The 21,572-nt window shown below is 44.5% G+C and overlaps 1 protein-coding gene across 1 annotated transcript in view; it reads right to left on the bottom strand.

Annotated features, from left to right (window-relative positions):
- Positions 1 to 568: 568 nt before the first annotated feature.
- Positions 569 to 21,572, bottom strand: part of tyk2 (tyrosine kinase 2) — a 71,770-nt gene continuing 50,766 nt past the window's right edge. Inside the window, exons 12-24 of the mRNA XM_055664210.1 lie at positions 21,123 to 21,308; positions 19,627 to 19,714; positions 17,544 to 17,671; positions 16,400 to 16,535; positions 15,026 to 15,177; positions 13,879 to 14,029; positions 13,118 to 13,212; positions 10,943 to 11,135; positions 10,607 to 10,725; positions 8,754 to 8,926; positions 8,072 to 8,189; positions 6,841 to 6,951; positions 569 to 4,347 (exon numbers count right to left, since the gene is read on the bottom strand). Coding sequence (XP_055520185.1) covers positions 4,213 to 4,347; positions 6,841 to 6,951; positions 8,072 to 8,189; positions 8,754 to 8,926; positions 10,607 to 10,725; positions 10,943 to 11,135; positions 13,118 to 13,212; positions 13,879 to 14,029; positions 15,026 to 15,177; positions 16,400 to 16,535; positions 17,544 to 17,671; positions 19,627 to 19,714; positions 21,123 to 21,308 — 1,785 coding nt within the window. The 3' untranslated portion in view covers positions 569 to 4,212. The remainder of the gene's footprint in view (positions 4,348 to 6,840; positions 6,952 to 8,071; positions 8,190 to 8,753; positions 8,927 to 10,606; positions 10,726 to 10,942; positions 11,136 to 13,117; positions 13,213 to 13,878; positions 14,030 to 15,025; positions 15,178 to 16,399; positions 16,536 to 17,543; positions 17,672 to 19,626; positions 19,715 to 21,122; positions 21,309 to 21,572) is intronic.

The raw sequence follows: 21,572 nt of genomic DNA, 5'->3' as shown, positions 1-21,572 counted from the left end.
TTCCGCTGCTGGACATGGGGTGGGGTGGGGGGATTCCACGCCAGTGGGGGATACATTTGTGAACAGTATTGAATGTTTGTATAGCCTCCGAAAATGTTGATATAATTTTTTGTACGGTTCATGTATTAATTGAATAAAGTCTATTTTGAAATTAAAAAAAAAAATCTTTTAATGGGTGTGTGAGGGATAATACTGGTACCTGGTTCTCAGGGGAAACCGTAGCACTTTATCTGTACACTGTGGATGGCTATTCCTGTTATCATGCATCTGTACACAGTGGATGGCTCAACTGTAACCATGTATTGTCCTTCAGCTGACTGCTTACCACACCATAACATTTCACAGTACCTCAGTACACATGGCAATAAACTAAACTCAAACTAATAACACAAATGGGTTGATTTAATACCTCCACAGCATGGCACTCTCTGAGTGCTCCCTTTGTCCTATCCCTCCTACAATGAGAGGGATGTGAGGTTACATGAACACCGGCCAAGTGTCAGTCAGTTTGGTTTACCCCTTGCTTAAATAGCATTTACTCTACAAATATGCAACACAAGCAATAGCAGACAGTGACAATGAATATTTATTATTTTCAGAAGAAATAATTACAATGCAAAAACACAATATGGTTATCAGAATAAAATAAAGTAATTGCATGATAAATGACGTGAATTGGTACGTGCTCCAATTAAGGCTGGACAAGGAATATCTGCAGATAACCTAAGCCCACATCCATCTTAAATTCAAGCCCCGTTATCTAAAATATTGACAAAATCATTTAACCTGCTGCATAATAAAATAACCCAGCCATGCTACCCATTACAACATTGTCACATACACAGATATTTGATGTTTGGCTAGCCATGTGAAACCCATAACTACTTCTGCAAAAAAAAAAGTTTGTTTTCAACTATCTGGTGAAATATCAATGCTTCCCATAAGTACAGGGTGCGAGTCAAAGCTCTGAGAGGTGAGAGGAGATTTACACATTAGGGAAAGCAATGACAAGTGTACACGAGGAGTTCCTCACGTCGCAGAGCAGCTTCTTCTTTTTAAAAAAACATAGCCTGGAGTGAAGCCAAACAAGATGCACTGTAGGAACATGCCAGGCAGCAGGGTGAGGCCATCCTTTACAAGTTGCCCACCATTTTGAACTGGGAATCTGCCCATTACACATCACTGGGCCAAAGTCCTGAAGCAACCTCCCCAATGACATCGTGGGAACAGTGAACCACGTATCCGAGGGCTCAAGTGGTGAACCTCCTTGTGGGCAATTAGACGGAGGAGCCGGCCAACACGGACCAATGACTCACTCGCCCCATTCCTTTACAAAGTGCAAATCTGTGCACACAAAGCCTTCCACACACAGTATTCCAAAATAGTTTATGCCGTGCTCAACCTGAACTTGAAATAATCAGTTTTAAATAGTATATTGGCCACATTCTTGTGCAATACGACATGACATACATTATTCCCTTCATTGACAATCAATCCCTAGATATAATGGTGCATCAAATTAAAAACAAACTGCATGTCACAAGGTATTTTGAGTTTTTTTATATCTTTGGTGATTTTCAAGCCTTTTTTTTTTGTCCAGTTCAAATGCTTCACAATCAAGTTCTTGTTGAACAACCGGTGGCTTGCTTTATAATACGCCCATTATCTACCTTTGGCATTTTATTATACAGGAGATAGTATATAAATGCAAATTATTCGGAAACCGTAGCAAGTTTCTAACTGGCGTGCCGTCCTGCGCTGCAGAGTTCAGCTCATTGTCCTCACAAATAAGTCACTGTCTTAAAAAACAAATCAAAGTGTCCTCGATAATGAGCACAAGATCAGTGGCTCTGCTCCTTCTCTTTGTGCTGAAGATCAACACAAAATGTCTGCTCTGTAATTCCATCATTTGTTGCTTTTTTCTTGAATTGCATCGTGGAAGACTTCCCAGGCGCAAGGTGAGATTGAGAAGCATTTGCTGTTCCAGTAAGCAGTTTTGTGCATGTGTCACGGCTTATAAAATGATCGTCCACCATGCATCAAAGGGAGGAGAAGTGAAGAACAAGCCATCCATCTTACTTTCGTTCCTCACCTGATTTTCTGCACAGAATATTGTAAGACACAAAAAGCTGGAGCGGGTCAGGCAACATCTCTGAAGAAAAGGAATAGGTGACGTTTTGGTTTGAAACCCTTCTTCAAACGTGACATCCTTGGCTGGGCAGCCTCACAGTCCAATTGGCTAATCAGCCTGGAGAATGATAATAGGTGTCATTCAGCCTTGATTTAAGAGGCTGTTCAAAAATCCATTCAATGCTCGAGCTGTGTTTGGAGCGACTGATAAACCACACAGGGGTACGAAGATTAAAAACAAATTCTCGGGACTCAGTTTTAAAAATATGAATTGTCTTTCCGCTGACTAGACAGCACATAACAAAAGCTTTTCACCTTACCTCAGTACATGTGACAATAAACTAAACTCAAACTGTTGAAAGATATTTGAAGCTCAATGATTAAATTTCTTTGAAGGAATTACAGAGTGCCAGCTCCATTCTTGGTTGCACTCTGCTGAAGATGTTCCACACCCAAAAGACCACAGTTCACGCCAGCCCATCAACAACAGGCCAGTCAGGAGCAACCACACAACGACCAGCCATACTTGGAGAATTCCCAAAAGCTACATTAGGCAGTGGCCACATTGATCAAGCACGCGAGGAACCCTCCTCCATGCTCTGCTCCACTGTTTTACAACTAGATCACAACTAAGCCCAGTAACGATTTCAACCAACTTTCCCAATGAGTATCATCAACTCCATCTTTATCATACGAAGTAAGTGCAACTATCAGTTTGTACTAACATGATTTGTGAAGTGCCTTTCCATATTTTCATTGACGTGCAAGATATAAAGTGTTTGAATACTAATAGAACAGTGGTTGTGGAACGGTGTGGAAACACTGTAAAAAGTGCAGTACTAGAACCCAGCAGGTGGTGCTGGTCAGACTGCCTGCTCAATCCCTTCACAGGTGTTTAGACCCTCAGTCACGTATGCCGACTCATGGTGTTGGGACTTCTGCTTCTGTTTAAGAGTTTTTTGGCTTCACGATCTTCCGTGGCTTCTCTCAACTTGCAGCTCATGTAACCTTAGCATGATGGGGCCACTGATGCATCTGTGAATATACTCTAGACTGCAGCACGATGCAGGGTTATAATGAGGAGACAAATAGATTCCGCATTCAGCGGTCAGCCATATCGCAAACCTGGCAAGGGAACAAACGAGAGTTCCCCTTCTCCAACGTGATGCTTGGTAACCTCATTTGGCAGAGATAGTGCAGAAAGACATGCAACAGTACTAATATTAGAGAAGATGGCGGCAAATTTCAATTCCCAACAGTATAAACCTTAGAGCTATAGGCCCCAAAATTGAATTGTTGTCCATTATATATCATAAATCAAAATATATAAAGTACATATATACTAGCATTTTTAAGACACAAATACTGACAGTATTAAAAAGTAAGAGAGTGAATTCTTGGCATAGTTCTGAAAATAAACATTGCTACACCAGTTTTGTTGTGTGACACAGCAAATTATATCAGACACTAAATTACATATTTTAAGCCTCACAGGCATTGTTCACAGGGAAAGTCAAACTGCATTTCCCAAGATTGAATTATCCACGGCATTTCAACTCTGATAAAGTTAGCAAAGTGTAGGATGTATGCCGATGTGTCCTTGCACTTGTCTTGAAATCAGGATACTCATACACCCACCCTGAATACTTGGAAGGAGTTAAAAATGTTGACCTTCGGCAGAAGTCTTTTTCAGTCACACTTCTTGGTTACAATTCATCAAAATCTCCATTGAACAGCAATGATGTAAATGAGATTCCAGTGCTACAAATGTGACCGGTATTATTTTAGTCTTTGCACTGAGACACAATATCAAGGCCTGGGCTCTGTGTCTTGGCACAGTTTGAAGAACTCCGAGGTGCTGTATCAATATCCCAGCCAACAGACAGCCATGATCAAACACCAAGACAAACTCTCTGCCATCCATGGGAGGTGACTGTGCACAATTTGGCATCGCTTTTGCTGCTGTAGCAACAGTTAACAGCCCTCTGTTGGGGAGAGATCGATGGGGGCAGGGTTGATCAGGAGGGCAGCAGAGGGAATAATAAAGAAAGACAAAGGTTGGTTGGAAGCTTTCAGTGTTTCTCACTTCTGGAGAATGCTTGACGTTTCAATCTTTCTGTATCTCTCGTACAGTTTCTGAAATGTTTTAGACAACTCGTGGAAATTGGGTCGTTCAGCTGGGTCGGATTTCCAACATTCGTTCATCAGATTATAAATCTGCAGGGGAAAGAAAAGTTAAGTGTGCTTAGTTACAATACAATACAATACAATGTATTTGTCATTGAACTGACAGGGAAATGGCAGGCTTAGAGAAGACAAAGAGGAACAAGCTAGACATCAAGAGAATTAAGCAAAATTATATTCTGAAAAGAAAAGTAATGGTGCAAATGGTAACACATCAAGAGTCAAGAGAGTTTATTGTCATGTGTCCCAGATAGGACAATGAAATTCTTGCTTGCTGCAGCACAACATGTGCTACAAACAATCCATGGTGTTAGACTTTACTTTAGAGATACAGCACAGAAACAGGTCCTACGGTCCACCCTCTCTGCACCGACCAGTTATCCCCACACTTTAGCACTCCCCTACACTCGGGACAATTTAGAATTTTACTGAAGCCAATTAAGCTACAAACCTGTATGTTGTTGGATTGTGGGAGGAAACCCGAGCATCAGGAGAAAACCCATGGGGTCACAGGGAGAACGTGCAAACTCCATACAGACAGCACCCGTAGTCAGGATGGAACGTGGGTCTCTGGCGCTGCAAGGCAGCAACTCTACCGCTGCGCCACTGTGCAGCGTTCTGAAGGAGGTAGGTTAGAATGTTGCAGATCATTTAACGATTCTTTTTGCCATGGCTCTCTAGATTCAGGAACTGCGACCAGACTTCGGAGCTTCGGAGGCTCCAGCTGCAGGCCTGTGGACGGTGACATCGGGAGCTCGTGGGTCCCTGGTGGGAGGCCGCTTTTTGGAGCTCCTTCTGCGGAAGCTTCTCCTGCCCGAGTTGTGGGGCTGAAAACGACCCGGGGCGGGGCCTGACATCGCCGAGCGCGGCTTTAACAGCCGCGGGACTTACCATCGCCCGCCGGGGGCTTTAACATCGGGAGAGGATGGACAGCAGGGGAGAGACAAGACTTTGCCTTCCATCACAGTGAGGAGGAGATTCACTGCGATGGATGTCTGTGTGAATTGAGTTGGTTGTGTGTCTTGTAAAATTGTTTCTTTTTGTTGTATGGCTGCAGAAACCTAAGTTCTTAACAGAAAAATAAAGTTCATTGTATTGAATTCGATTGAGAACCTGTGCTTGTCACTGTGCAGGAAAGGCGTAAGGAGAGAGGGGGGGGGGGATTGACACTTCAGTCAGCCCAACACCTTCGTTGAGAAATTATCAATATCCAGGTCAGAGGCAGGTAACATGGATTTTAAAAGTGTAGATCTTGTCTAACAAGAGTGAAGAAACATTTTGAAGGGGTGACTGAAATGTGTGTTTGCGGATGTATATGCACTTAGAGAAGGCGCTGATACAAAGTCCAAGTCAAATTTATTCGTCACATGCACCAACGAAGGTACAGTGAAATGAATTTGCCAGCAGCGATACACTTAAAAAAAGAACACACAATACACAATAGAATTTAACACAAACATCCACCACAACATTCTTCACTGTGGTGGAAGGCAACACAGTTCAGTCAGTCATCCTCCTTTATAATTCAAGTTTGTTATGAAGTAAGGAGCCGCCTTTATTCTGTTTTGTTACTTTATTATTGTTAAAATGTGCATTTGATTTAGTGATATATTTGTATAGTGAAAACATTAGCTGCCAAGGGGTGTTTAGAGAGGGCGGGTTAGGGTTATTTTGTTGTTATTATTTATTTTTAAAAAACAAAATGGAGGGAAATGTAATGCCATACGTCAAATGTACTGTAATTTTTTTTTCCAATTAAAAAATAAATAAATGAAGTAACACATCAAAGCCAATGTATAGCTCTGGCTGGGAAACTGAGTGGGTGGCAGGAGAGGATGAGTTGGCACGCAGGGGAAGACTTTAATTTTGTCATGCTAGGACCCACAAGAATCCATCAGGACCACAACCATTCACTATATGTATAAATGTCTTGGGCGAAATGGGAGAAGGACCCGCAGGTAAATCTGTCCCTGATTCAAAGATTGGCAGTAATGCAAGAAATAAACTACAGGGATGATGTGAACAGGCAAAACACTGCAGCAAATACATTTCAAGGCAGGAAAATGCAAGGTCATACATTTTGGACCTATACAGTATATTTTTGTAAATGGGGAAAAGACAGCAGTGGAAGTCTAAAAAGAATGAAGCTGATGTGTTAATATTAAGATGTTGTGGAAAGGTTACACACACTTGAGACACTGGAGTACAGGGATAAATGCTGGAGGCAAGGTATCTTAAGCATTGGTCAGCTAAACACAGGCTGATGCAATCAGATCAAGGCAAAAAAAAAAGTTGGAAAGGATGCCGACTGTGAGAAAAAGAGTGTGATGCAGATTTACTGAAATGAATTGTATGGCTTAAAGAGAAACAACACAGAACACATTTTGGTACGTCTCACTGACTCTTGAAATCATATTGAAGGAAATCAATTTAGAAAAGGTTGGTCCTTCTCAGTTGAACAGTGGGAGGGGCTGTGTGTGTGTGAAATGAAACCTCACGCTCAAAGCCAGAGATTTATGCTCTTACCTCCATTGGACAGAATTTTGGACAGGGTAAACGTCTGCCTTTTTCCAGTAGATCGATCAATCGCACCACCGTCATCTGTCCATGTGTCACTCCGATCATCTCAATAAATTTCTGAGTATAAAATGTTGAAAAGAATTGAGTTATTCTTTCATGCATTCATAGCTCCTTCACAAGCTAATGGAGTTAGTTCATAAGGGGCCAAGATGGAGGCTTCAACTCATGCTCTGGTTTGGCTCACACATACTTGGACAACAATGATAAAGGAGTTGAAACTATATTAGGAACAACCTGGAGGGTCGTTAAACAAGTGATTTCCATTGAAGTTCTCTGCCCGCATTCATTAATGTGGCTGCACACCATATTGGTTCAACAAAGCCAAAGTCGTCTTGCAGAGAAACTGAATAGTGACCTTTCTGCAGATTGATTCTGAACACTGCGTGGTCAATGAGTAACAGCAAAGCAGGCACGGTTTGATGCCTGATGGCCACTGGCAGTTAGGTCCAAGTCCTGCCCACGTTGATGGGATTGCTCCTATTCTGGGTGCGTTCTAGCCTGACATTAACAACCTTGACCATGTGTGTAAGCGAGAAGCAAAGGATACACAGGAAATGCTGACTTCACATTTGTTTGCAGGAGTTGGGATCTCTGCAGGATTTAGTAGGAATCTGAGGGGTGTTGTTTTTGCACACAAAGGGTGAGGGGTGCATGGAACAAGCTGCCAGAGGAGGTAGGTGAGGCTGGGACTTTCACAATGTTTCAGAAACAGTTCGGAACATGGTTCGGACTAGCTTAGAGGGATATTGGCCAAATAGACAATAGACAATAGGTGCAGGAGTAGGCCATTTGGCCCTTCGAGCCAGCACCGCCATTCAATGTGATCATGGCTGATCATCCCCAATCAGCACCCCGTTCCTGCCTTCTCCCCATATCCCCCGACTCCGCTATTTTTAAGAGCCCTATCTAGCTCTCTCTTGAAAGCATCCAGAGAACCTGCCTCCACCACCCTCAGAGGCAGAGAATTCCACAGACTCACCACTCTCTGTGAGAAAAAGTGTTTCCTCGTCTCCGTTCTAAATGGCTTACTCCTTATTCTTAAATGTGGGCAGGAGGGACTAGTGCAGCTGGGACATGTTGGGTGGCATGGGCAAGTTGGGCGGTAGGGCCGGCATCCACGCTGTATGACACTGTGAAAGTGTGCAGCAATGAGTGCGAGCTATGGTGGGAGACCTACCGCAGGTGGGCTCTGGCGACTCTCACAGTACGTCAGCAGCTCGTACAACGTGACTCCAAATGACCAGACGTCAGAAGCAAAATTGAATTTCCCTTCCTTCACACAATCAACAGCATACCTGGAATAAAAGAGAATATAAATGATGCACAAATCCAGCACTCCATCAATAATGTTTTTTCACCGGGGAAGCCAGCTAACCTCAAAAGAACACACCCTCCCTCCTCACACAGCCCTTGATCAGCATACAGATGCAATACACTCAGTGGGTGATTCACTTGCTGTGTAAGGAGGGGTTGAGTACATGGACTATATGCTCGAGAATATAGGAGATCTCATCAAAACACACGGAACTGAAAGGGTTTGATGGGCGGGATGGAGGGAAGATGTTTTCCTTGGCTGAGGAGCCCAGGACTAGGGACACAGTGCAAGAATAAGGGCGGCTCCATCGAGGACTGAAATGAGGAATATTGTCAAAGAGGGGCTTGTAATCTTAAATTCTTTGCTATAGACGGTGGGGCAGCAGTAGAGTTGCTGCCTGACAGCGAATGCAGCACCGGAGACCCGGGTTCGATCCCGACTACGGGTGCTGTCTGTACGGAGTTTGACGTTCCTCCCATGACCTGCGTGTAATCCACATTCTTAGCTGAAGCAGCCAGCCACTTCAGGTCGTGCAAGAGCTCACCAAAACACAGGGCTGTCTCCATCGTCCTTAACCCGGTAATAGTCCTGATTCTCGGGGATGGCTTTCGCCAGCCCAAAGTCGCCGATCTTCACCACGTTCTCGTTTTCCACCAGCACGTTTCTTGCAGCTAGGTCGCGGTGCACATAGCGCTGGGACTGAAGGTAGTTCATGCCCTGAATTGTAGACAAAGAACAGGAGTCAGGGGCCTGATCACTTGGGTCAACTGCTCAACATCTCCACCAATTAAAACATCGTAGCATATATGCTGGTACCTGCTTCTGAAGCTGGGGCCGTGGAATTAATAACACCATTGAGTGATTTCTAGCTATAAATCAATTTTAGCTAGGAGTCCCTGTTGGATACCTCAGCTTTTCTTAAAGCAATGTTTAGATTACAGAAATACATTTAAAATTAATCTTTTACTTGTTGAAACTTTGTTCTTTTCATGTGTTGTAAAAAAAATACAAACTTCATTCATTGCTCACTAAATGTATTCTTTTTTTGTCCGAGGATAAAGACGAGATTTTCAGACTAAAGCATTCATGAAGGGATACAAGCATTTGATAAATCTATTGGTTTTGGTGGTATTCTCTTTACTCTCATCAGAATTGTCCCAGCTTGAGCGGGAACCATTGGGATGTATTTTCAAGTTGCATTCCATCTATGGAGCCAGTGTTACAAATTAGTGGCCCACCAAGCAATCCCTGCTCAGAACACCTCCGTTCCAACACTTGGTCTCACAATATGCTTATGGTTCATACACTTCCGGATCTAGAGCAAAGCCTACTGCAATTAATACAACTTGAAAATATATTGCCATTCGTCCAGTGCAAAATTTAGGATGTCCTGCCCCAACTGCACAGTGGCAGCACCTTCACCACATGGTGTGCAGCAGGTCAAGGCTGTGGCTCAACAGAACTTCTGATGTCAATTACCGATTGGCAATAAACGTTGACCTTACCAACAGCACACACGTTCCATCAATGATTAGAAAATGTACGGGCCAAGGTTTCAACTAGCATTGAAAACTCTGTTGTTCAACTCTCTTTGGAGTTGGAAATAACCTTTCTGAATAGGGTCAACATCCATTGTACAGAGGGCTTCTGGTGATCCTGATAAGGCCCAAGGGCTGTAATGGACTGTCTTCCCCTCATGTTCAGCAAATGGTGATGGTAATCTCATCGAGACATTGCCTTAAAAACTATAAGAGCAAAGCTTGATGGTTTGATTGTGCTATGTGCTCTGGACATATTTACACCCCAATGTAATACATAAACACCAAGGCATGAAGGCCACTGTCCTGGACCGCTGGGCACTGGAAGGGCTTGAGTCAAGAAGTCTGAAGAAGGGTCTCGAACCAAAACATCGCCAATTCCTTCTCTCCATAGATGCTGCCTCACCCGCTGAGTTACTCCAGCATTTGTGTCTGCCTAGTGTTTATTATCATATGTCCCAAAACAGAACAATGAAATTCTTACTTGCAGCAACACAAAATATATGTGAACATTGTACTCTGGTAAAACTCATACTAAACAACGTTCAGTATATATTAATTATAGGAACAGTATTTGGTCAGTATATATAACAGAAAATAAATCGACAATAGTAGTGCAAAGTCAAAAATAATGTCCCCAAGTCTATATAATTTGGAGACTATTTGGAGGTTGCAGTGTTCAATAGTCTGATGGTTTTGAATTGATATTTGCTTCTGTCTTATTTTAGATTGATATATCCTTGGAATAGGGTACTAGTTGTCTTCTGAACTTGTAGTAACCTTATTTTTGTTAAAAAGGGGATATGGGATGCTTAAATAATTCGACCAGGACAAACCGTGCAAGTGAGTCTTGTGTTACCTGACAAATCTGCAGTGCGAACAAGAGAAGCTGCCCGAGGTCCACATGGTGCTTTGGTAGGTAATCCCGCAGACTGCCCAGCGGCAGGAACTCCATGATCAGTTGTATAATCTGCCCTCCTGAGAACACAATGAGTGCAGACATTTGTTAAAGACCGGCAGTTGTGCACTCACTCCCAATGAGTTTTTTCTTTATTTTAGAGATACAGCGGGGAAAGCAGTTATTCCTCAGCCTGCCTCCTCTCACTGCACTCTGGGCACAGGGATTTGATGGAACTGGCGTAGAGACTAAAGCTGAGTGCAATGGCCCATCAATGATCCCCGCTTGCTCCATTACCTTGCTCACTGCTGCTTCCTTTGTACTTGACGATGTTGTCGTGGTAGAGAGTTTTCAAAATCTCGATCTCTCGGGTCCAGCTCGTGTGGAGTTCCTCGCTGTAGTCCGACTTCAGCGATTTCACTGCCACCATTTCCCCCGTGCCATCGTTGAATGGGTCATAGATATACAGACCCACCTTACCAAAATGGCCCTGAAATGAAGCAAAATTTGTTAAACCACCGTGTACTTCCACCCATCTCCCCGTCAATCACCCGGCTTCAGACTGGGCAGCACAGTCGGGAAAGCTGCTGCCTCACAGCGCCAGAGCCCCGGGTTCCATCCTGGCCTTGGGTGCCTTTCTGTGGAGTTTGCAAACTCTCCCTGTGATTGCATGGATTTCCTCTCGGTACCCCGGTTTTCACCCACATCCCAAATATGTGCAGGTTTGTAGCTTAATTGGCCTCTATAAACTACACCTCGTGTGCAGGGAATGGGTGCAAAAATGGGATGGTCAGCATTGACTTGGTGGGCCGAAGGGCTTGTTTCCTGCTGTATCTCGATCTACTCCCCAACAGGTCTCACTTACCAGTGAACGGCCCATTCATCCTATACCCTGGAGCATGCACTGGCAAAATATATGCTGAGGGTGGGAGTAAGGTGTCATAATTCAATGTAATTAAGGTTGGTATGTCTGCCATGTGTATGAATCCATTCACCACAATGTCTGATTATGTTGCAGAGTCCTTCTGTGATACACAGCAGCCGAGGGTTGTGAGCACAGATACTGCGACAGCCTATGCTGGGATTTCCATTCCAGGTCAAATATAAATCACTCCAGATCAGAGGCCAATGCCAAGAGAAGTGCCCATAACATCACCATAACCCCACCATAATGATATAGGCCAGTACCAGGCCAGGCCTGAAGAAGGGTCTCAACCAGAAATGTCGCCTATTCCTTTTCTCCAAAGATGCCGCCCGACCCGCTGAGTTACTCCAGCTTTTTGTTTCCGTTGTCGGTGTAAATCAGCACCTGCAGTTTCTTCGCACACATTTTGTCTAGGCCAGTACCAACAGGCTCAGTCCCATAGGGTGAATGCACAGAACCCTTTGCCCCATGGTTGGGGAATCAAGAACCAGAGGGCACAGGTTTAAGGTGAGAGGAGAAAGATTTAATAGGAACTCGAGGGACACATTTTGCACTCTGACGATGGTTGGTATATGGAATGAGCTGTCAGAGGAAATAGTTGAGGCAGGTACTTAACAACATTTAAAAGACATTTGGGCAGGTACATGCATGGGAAAGGGTTGAATGGATATGGGCCAAACACAGGGTAAAATTGGACTAACTTGCATGAGGCATCTTGGTTAGCATGGACAGGTTGGGCCAAAGGAGCTGGCTTTGTGTTGTGAGTTTCTATGACTCTCTTTACTTTAGGGATACAGCGTGGAAACAGGCTCTTCGGCCCATCAAGTCCACGCTGACCAGCAATCACTCCGTACACTCATCTACACACACACTAGGGACAATTTTACAACTTTCCAAAGCCAATTAACCTACAAACCTACACCGGGGAATCAAGCAGAGCACAATCCATTTCCTGCACTGATGTCCCAAGCCTTCAGCAAGTATAACATTCACTGCAGCAGTCAGAGCCTGTCAAGTGTCTTAATATTCAAGTGAGAAGCATAGTTAGGGCAGACAGTCAGAACCCTTTGCTCCCCCCCCCCCCCAGGGTGGAAATATCAAAGACCAGAGGACGTCACTTTAAGGTGAGATGGGGAAAGTTTAAAGGAGATGGGCACGGCAAGCATTTTGTTCAGAGGGTGGCGGGTGTCTGGGAGGCACTGCCAGCATTGTGGGGTAAGCGGATACGAGAGTGGCATTTACAATGCTTTTAGATAGGAACGTATATGCAGGGAATGGAGGGATATGCAGGCACAGATTAGTTTACCTTGGCATTGTGTTGGGCGTGAGATTGTGGCCTGTTCCTTTGTTGTATTATTTTATGCCCCAGATCAAATCTAGCACTGAAACACTGATTTCAGAATCACTCTGCCCTGTAACCAGACATTTGCTGTGAATGGATCCCAACATGAGGCAAGCATACCAACCTCAGTAATTGACCCATGAGACAGGAGCTTATTCAGAACAGGCATCAACCAACAAGGATGATCAAGGGTAAAGAACCTCACCTCTCCCAGATCTCGGACTTTCTTCAGGTAGCGTTTCTGGAAGACGGTTGGGTCGGAGACCGTTGGCACCGAGTTTTCACACGAAATATCTGGATCTGTGATAAAACAGTTCGCAAGACATTAGAGATAGGAAGACACAAAATGCTGGAGTAACTCAGCGGGACAGGCAGCATCTCAGGAGAGAAGGAATGGGTGACGTTTTGGGTCTCGGAGCATCTCAGTGCTAATGCTGCTACAAAGCCACCACAAGTATCAGGTGCGCTGCAACCCACCAGTGTGTCCAAGCCCTTAACAATTTTAACAATGGAGGAGCTGGGCTTGTACACTCTAGAGTTTAGAAGGATGAGAGGATATCTCATTGAATCATATAAGATTGTTTAAGGTTTGGACACGCTAGAGGCAGAAAACATGTTCCCGATGTTGGGGGAGTCCAGAACCAGGGGCCACAGTTTAAGAATAAGGAGTAAGCCATTTAGACCGGAGACGAGGAAACACTTTTTCTCACAGAGAGTGGTGAGTCTGTGGAATTCTCTGCCTCAGAGGGCGGTGGAGGCAGGTTGTCCGGATGCTTTAAAGAGAGATTGGGCTCTTAAAAATAGCAGAGTCAGGGGATATGGGGAGAAGGCAGGAACGGGGCACTGATTGGGGATGATCAGCCATGATCATATTGAATGGCGGTGCTAGCTCGAAGGGCCAAATGGCCTACTCCTGCACCTATTGTCTATTGTCAATCGGCTTAAGGCCAGCCCTGGAGCACTTACTCTGTTGCTGCAGCAGTGTGAGCTCGCGTAATATGGTCCTGAAAGACGGCCGCTGGTTTGGCTCATAGCTGTGGCATAGGCTGTTCAGGTCTGCAAGCTCCTTGCAGGATGGCTCTGGAAGCTGTCCCTTTATCTCATAAAACCTCTCTTTCTGGAAGCAAAACAGAATTCAATGATACTTAATGGTCACATGCACCTAGGTGTAGTGAAATTCTTTGTTTTTGCATACAATCCAGTAAGATCATACAGCAGACCACACCCAGATAGTACACAAAGATTCGCCACGTTTCTGGCCCCCACAGAATTGGAAAAGGGACATTACTCTCACAATTTGATGCACGTTAACGACACACAATCATTACTGAAACGGAAAGCAGTGGCTTCAAGCCCTGACTTAATGGATCACAACCCAAAACATCACCCATCTCTATTCTCCAGGGTATGCTGCCTGATCTGCTGAGTTACCCCAGCACGCTCTGTGTGGTTTTTTTTGTAAACCAGCAACCGCAGTTCTTGTTTCAATACGTCAATTTAGTTAATTTTCAGAGAAATGGAAGTCAAGGATCCATCATCAACATTGAAAAAGTGAGAAGAGAATGGTTTAGGTTGTGGAGATAAATGGAAGTGTTTACATCTGGCACTTAGATACAGGCAAGGAAAATAATTCCAATTTAAACTGCATGGTACTGAATCACACGGTGGGAAGAACGGAAGGGTGGGTGGGTCACCTGAAAAAAAGGTAAAATGCTGAGCAAAATACAATGTGCCAGAGGGACTCAGCAGGTCAGGCAGCATCTTTGGAGGGCATGGACAGGCAGTGTCTCAGGTCAGGACCCTTCTTCAGACCCATAGTTTGAGAGGACACAAGTTAAAGCCTGAATGTTTAAGAAGGAACTGCAGATGCTGGAAAATCAAAGGTAGACAAAAGTGCTTGAGAAACTCAGCGGGTGCGGCAGCATCAATCGAGCGAAGGAAATAGGTGACATTTCGGGTCGAAACCCTTCTTCAGGCTTGAAGTTAAAACTTAAGTTAAAGCCTGACTTCTCTTTCCTGCTTTACCAGCTAGTGCTTCAGTTATGTTTTGCAGGTCAGCCCTCGCTTGTTACCTCCCTCCAGTGCCTCAACCCAGGCTAAGGTTGCAATTTACCTCTGATAGAGTTCGTTCCTTCAGTGGAACATCTCCATTGCAGCAGATCTCCAGCACTGTTGTTCCAAAGCTCCACTTGTCGGCACCCAGGCTTAATTTGTTAACGGTCTGGACACACTCTGGGGCGATCCATGGAATTCGCTCCACACGCTCTAGGAAGCCAAAGATTGGTAAAAATGAGGTGTTTCTCAAATTGTTCCACCAAGACCTTCCCATTCAACCCTCCGTTATAGTACATATATTAAATCCACATCCTCAGGTTAATGGGGTGGCATATTGGTACAGTTGCTGCCTTGCAACACCAGAGACCCGGGTTCAACCCTGATGGCAGGTGCTGTCTGTCTGCACGTTCTCCCTGTTTTCTCCAGGTGCTGCGGTTTCCTCCCACACTCCAAAGACCGCGGGTTTCTTGGCTTCTGTAAATTGTCCCTAGTGTGTGGGATAGAACTAGTGTATGGGTGATTGTTCATCGGCACAGACTCGGTGGGCTGAAGGGCCTGTTTCCACTCTGTATCTCCAAAACTAAAATTAAAATCCAACTGCGTCTATCTTACGGGAAGGCAGTCAAAGGGAAGTGAAGAGGTGGTAGTGCACTCACTGTGTTTATGTTTACAGTTGTGTTTCCCATCTACCTGTTACCTTGTTCTCTTGTTGCAGTTCCTGCATCATTTATATTTACAAAATTCCTACAATGAAGCAAAACATTTGAAGGTGCTTAAAACTAACTGACGGCACGGTGGTGCAGCAGTAGAGTTGCTGCCTTGCAGCACCAGAGACCCGGGTTCCATCTTGACCACGGATACTGTCTGCATCGTGCGTTTTCACCCTCCAAACTCGTACAGATTTGTAGGCCAACTGGAGAGGTATCATTGTAAATTGTCCCCAGTGTGTGTACATAAGTGTTAAATGTTGATTGAGGGGATTTGAAAACAGAGTAAGATAAGTACTGAACTACTATCTCCCTCTTTAGTAACCCTTGGTCTATCCTTGATCAGACTTTGCTGGCTTTACCTTGCACTAAACGTTATTCCTTATCACACTGTATTTACACACTGTAAATGGCTCAATTGTAATCATGCATTGTCTTTCTGCTGACTGGATAGCACGCAACAAAAACGTTTCACACTACCTTGGTACATGTGACAATAAACTAAACTGAAACTGAATTTTAAAACTTGAGATATCGTGTCAACACGAGGCTGAGAGGATGCAGGAACCCTGTTCCACACCAAGTAAGACACAAAAAGCTGGAGTAACTCAGCGGGTCAGACATCATCTCTGGAGAAAAGGAATAGGGTCGAGACCCTTCATCAGACTCAAGTTGACGTTTCAGCCACACCAAGTAATCATGCTTCCTGCAATGCATGGACTGACCTTCTCGAGAGAGCACAGTGAAGCTGATGCCCGGGTCGCTGACTTTGATGAAAGGGCTGCTGCCCTCCTCCAGTCCTTTCCTGGCAACAAGGACATTCTTGCAGCAAATGTTACCGTGCACCATGTTTTTATCCTCCTGAGGGTTATAAGAGGAAACAGAAGTCAAACCACAGGTCATCAGAGTTTGGGAACCAAATGTCGTTCTCATCGCAAGAACAGATATATTCATCTTCCACTGTGGTGTTCATTTAAATTGGGTCGTAATGTGCTGGATCCCAACTGAGGGCCACACACAGCCCAAAAATCAGCTGACAACTGCTTGAAACTGGGCCGTGAGAGGGTCTAAAAAAATGTAATTTCATGCTTCAATACGGTTTTCAAAAATTTAATTGGATTTTTATTTAATGCTTTCCTGTTCTGCACTAAAAAGCTGCAAAGCCAACATTAAATGGTTTGGAAACACAAATCTCTTTGGTCAGAGGGTGGTGAATCTGTGAAATTCATTGTCACAGAAGGCTGTGGAGGTCCAATCAATTGATATTGTTAAGGCAGAAGTGGATAGATTCTTGATTAGTATGGGTGTCAGGGGTTACAGGGAGAAGGCAGGAGAATGGGGTTAAGAGGGAAAGATAGATCAAAAGACATTAGGTGCATGAGTAGGCCATTCGGCCCTTCGAGCCAGCACCGCCATTCAATGTGATCATGGCTGATCATCCCCAATCAGTACCCTGTTCCTGCCTTCTCCCCATATCCCCTGACTCTGCTATTTTTAAGAGCCCTATCTCACTCTTTCTTGAAAGCATCCAGAGAACCTGCTTCCACCGCCCTCTGAGGCAGAGAATTCCACAGACTCACCACTCTCTGTGAGAAAAAGAAAAAGATCAGCTATGATTTGATGGCAGAGTAGACTTGCTGGGCCTAATTCTGGCTCCTATCATTTATGAAATCATTTTGGCAAAATTATCAATTCATTTATCATGCAATCTTAAAAAAAATGGCTCGTCCGTATATTTGATTAATTTTTGGCCGTGAATGGAACAGATTGGGAGCAATTGGTGTAATTTATGGACAGTTATGAAAAGAGTTTGCCTTTGAATTTATGTGGAGGCGTTCACCGTGAAGTGGATGAAGTACTGATGCGTACCAGATAGCTGAGTGCACTTGCAAGCTGCTGAATGACTGTCAGACTCCACCCAGGGCTCATCTTCCCTTTCTCCTTCCGCAACATGACGTCCAATGGTCCGAATTCCACATATTCTTCCACAATTATATCTGCAACGTAGGAAAGTGATTAGTGACCTGCAACAAGGTAGGGGCAGAGCAGGAGTGTGAGAGGGAGAGATGGAGAGAGGGTGGAGAAGGGGTGAGAAACAAGGAAAAAGAACCAAAGAGTTGGCCACACAATGTCCAAGACAATGTCACTGTTGTATTATCATATTTGGAGACTGTTGTTGTGACATGCCAATTAAGTGCAGGATGTACTGACATTATGTGAACAGAACAGGCCATTAAATGTGAACCAAGGCACCAAGAGCCGTCTCTGTTTTTTCTCTTTATGTGGACTTCACAACTACAAAACGCAACAATCACACTTGTTTCCTGGCGATACTATACTTGTGTTTCTTCACTCCTCCCCACCTAGACTTCCTCCTACCCTCAACCTTCATCGCCCCCTCACCCAGCAGCCTCGATCCTTCTCATCTACCCACACACTACACATCGCATCCTCTCCAAACACAGCTCACAGCCTCATATCTTCTCTGGATAACGCAGGTGCCAAATTGTGCGGCAGCAAGATGAATGTAGAGTGAAGCTACCCTGCTCCCCCTCACTTCCCCCCACACAGAGGACCAGGTGGATTAAAATAGATTTTAAATAGAATTATTTGCAACAAGCTATTATGTCATTTGGACTCTGGGAGAAGATGGTTTAGTTTAGTTTAGTTTAGTTTAGTTTAGAGATGCAGCATTTAGTTTAGAAATTGCATTAATTTAGTTTAGTTTAGAAGTGCAGCGCAGAAACAGGCCCTTCAGCCCATCAAGTCTGCGTCATCCAGTGATCCCTCACACTAACACTATCCGACACAATAGGGACAATTTACAATTTTACCAAGTCAATTAGCCTGCACATCTGTACGGCTTTGGGGTATGGGAGGAAACTGGAGTTCCCGCGGAAAACCCATGTAGGTCATGGGAAGAACATAGAAAATAGGTGCAGGAGTAGGCCATTCGGCCCTTCGAGCCTGCACCACCATTCAATATGATCATGGCTGATCATCCAACTCAGTATCCTGTACCTGCCTTCTCCCCATACCCCCTGATCCCTTTAGCCACAAGGGCCACATCTAAATCCCAACGTACAAAGTCCATACAGACAGCACCTGTAGTCAGGATGGAACCCGGTTCTCTGGCGCTGTGAGGCAGCAACTCTACCGCTGCCGCCGGTGTTAATCTGTAACGGTTTGAGATGAAGTTTGCCAGAGGAGCGGCACGGTGGCGCAGCAGTAGAGCTGCTCCCTCACAACTGCTCCACCCACACACCAGAGTCGGCACGGGCTTGGTGGGCTTCCCACTGTATCTGGAAACTAAGCTAAACAAAAACAAATGAGCGCTAAGGTCTCTTTATAGACCATGACCCAGAGTCTAACCTGGTAGGATGTTTGAAGCCAGACTGACTGGGGGAAATTACAGAGGTCAGCTCATGATATACTACAAGTGCTGGAAATCTAGAACAAAGACAAAAAATACTGGAAACATTCAGCAGGTCATGGAGCATGTGTAGAAAGAGAAACTGAATTCAATGGTTCTGAAGTGTGGTCTTCAAGCTGAAGTGTTAACTCTGCTTCCCTTTCCACAGATGCTGCCTGACCTGTTAAGTGTTTCCTGTTTTTGCTTCAAAGGTCAGCTCCCATTAATGTTGCTGACAGCAGCATACAGGGTGGGAGAGATTTTGGTTTACAACCCAAGTCAAGAAAGGGAAGGGGACCATAGTTTACAGGAAAAACAATAAAATACACCAGACTATACACATATCTTTTGTCTCTTCAGGATGGGTTTCCGTTTCATTCTTATTTCTCCAAAAAGCATGGGACAGATTAGGAACCAGGTATTGGTGAACCACACGAATGCGGGTGTGGAGAGTCGACGTATTCTATCGTCACAACAAAGCAGGTTCATAAACAAAACCAGACAGTGAAATACACAGAGTGAAATAAAGATGCCAATTACTTTCTGAGCCTCGCACACAGACTCCATGAACAAAGGCCAAGTGAGCGTGTGAAACCTGACTCATCAGACTTGCCAGCTCGAAGAATGCCTGCAAAGGGACAAAAATAAATGATGTGAATCACACATGCCAAATAATCCGGGTGTCACAAGATCACGGCTGCTGGAACATGAATTATCGGAGTACACGTTATCAAAACCCCAGTTACACAAGATGGCAATTCAGCAGAATGAAGCTGAACTCCCTGGTATCGGTCTTGACCTGAAACATCCGCCATCCCTTCTCTTCAGAGATGCTGCCTGTCCCGCTGAGTTTCTCCACCATTTTGTGTCTATCTTCAGACACAAGGAACTGCAGATGCAGGAATCTTGCGGGGAACACAAAGTGCTGGAGTAACTCAGTGGGTCAGGCAGCATCTCTGGAGACATGGATGGGCGATAAACTCACTTGCTCCAAATCGAATGGCATTTTCAGGAATAACATTTTGTCTCGACCAGCTTACTTGGCATACAGCTGTGGTCGGGATGGGATTAACAGCTGGAAGTTTATTCGTTCCATTGTCAATTTTGTAATTTAGGGTGCAAATATTCACCATACTAACAATCCCAAAATGTTACGTTAAATATGCAGATTGACCTATTTACCATGAATATACCTGGGGAACCTGGATTATTATTTTGTATCGTAACATTGGTGGGTCAGTTTTATTCCTTGGGTTTTTGACTATATTGCAACTCCTTGTCTGAGTTTGTTCCTATATCTTAGTGCTCTTAACAGCCACCAAGAACATGATAACTTCCCTACTAGCCTTGGGCTCCACCCCAGTCATTCCTTTTTCTCTCCGCTCCTGTCCGGCAGAAGGTACAGAAGCTTGTAAGCGCACATCACCAGACTCAGGAACTGGTTATCACCTGGATAACCTGTGTTTCAGACATGAGCAGTCCTTCCATAAGCTAATTCACCTCTACCCCCATTGTGGACATTGGACGTTAGTCTGGCGAATATTTGCACCCCATTGCGGACATTGGGTTGTCTGTGGAACTGATGCGCTACAATGCTGAGAACTACATTCTGCACTCTGTATCGTCCCCTTTGTTCAATCTATTGTGCTTGATTTTGAAGTCAAGACCCTTCTTCAGACACCCAAGACGTCCCCCATTCCTTCTCTCCCGAGATGCTGCCTGTCACGCTGAGTTACTCCAGCACCATGGGTCTATCCACGGTGTAAACCAGCATCTGCAGTTCCTTCCCACATGAGCACTTCCTCCTTGGAATTATATTTAATGCAGTTTTGCAGATAAACCCACAAAGTTCCTTTAGAATGGTCCTGACCCAAAACATCACCTATCCATGTTCTCCAGAGATGGTGCCTGATCCACTGAGTTACTCCAGCACTTTGTGGCTATATTTTGTGAACCGGAATCTGCAGTTCCTTGTGCCTTTGTAGTTTAGCAGTTTACAGATGCAAGTGCAGGAAATTCCTTTTTGCTTTACTCACCAGCGCAATGTCCCTGTGACTGGGATCCAGCACTTTCAGCACCACACGAATATCCCTTGCTTCACTGTGCCTCTGTCCACTGGAGGAGTTCATCTCTTCCTCCTCCTCCTCGTCCTCCTCCTCCTCTTGGATACAAAATCTACCAACGTAGATATTCATCCTGGTTCCTCGTCCCAAATGAAGCTCCTGGAAACAAATGCAAAAATATATCACTGGAGAGTTTTGGCTGCAATTTTTAATTCTTATTGCTCTGTCGATCCATTTGTTTGATGACTCTGTGACATAGTGTGTTGGTGTACTAACCTGACCAGACTGTATTTGAGACTTTTAACATTCTTTCCTTTAGACTCTAGAGATACAGTGTGGACACATGGCCTTCAGCTCACTGAGTCCATGCCAACCAGCGATCACCCCGTACACTAGCACTATCCTATACACTACGGACAATTT

This window comes from Leucoraja erinacea, chromosome 39 (genome assembly GCF_028641065.1).
Source record: "Leucoraja erinacea ecotype New England chromosome 39, Leri_hhj_1, whole genome shotgun sequence".
NCBI classification, from domain to species: domain Eukaryota; kingdom Metazoa; phylum Chordata; class Chondrichthyes; order Rajiformes; family Rajidae; genus Leucoraja; species Leucoraja erinaceus.
Note: the sequence above shows the minus strand (reverse complement) of the source record. Positions and strands in the feature narration are given on the sequence as shown.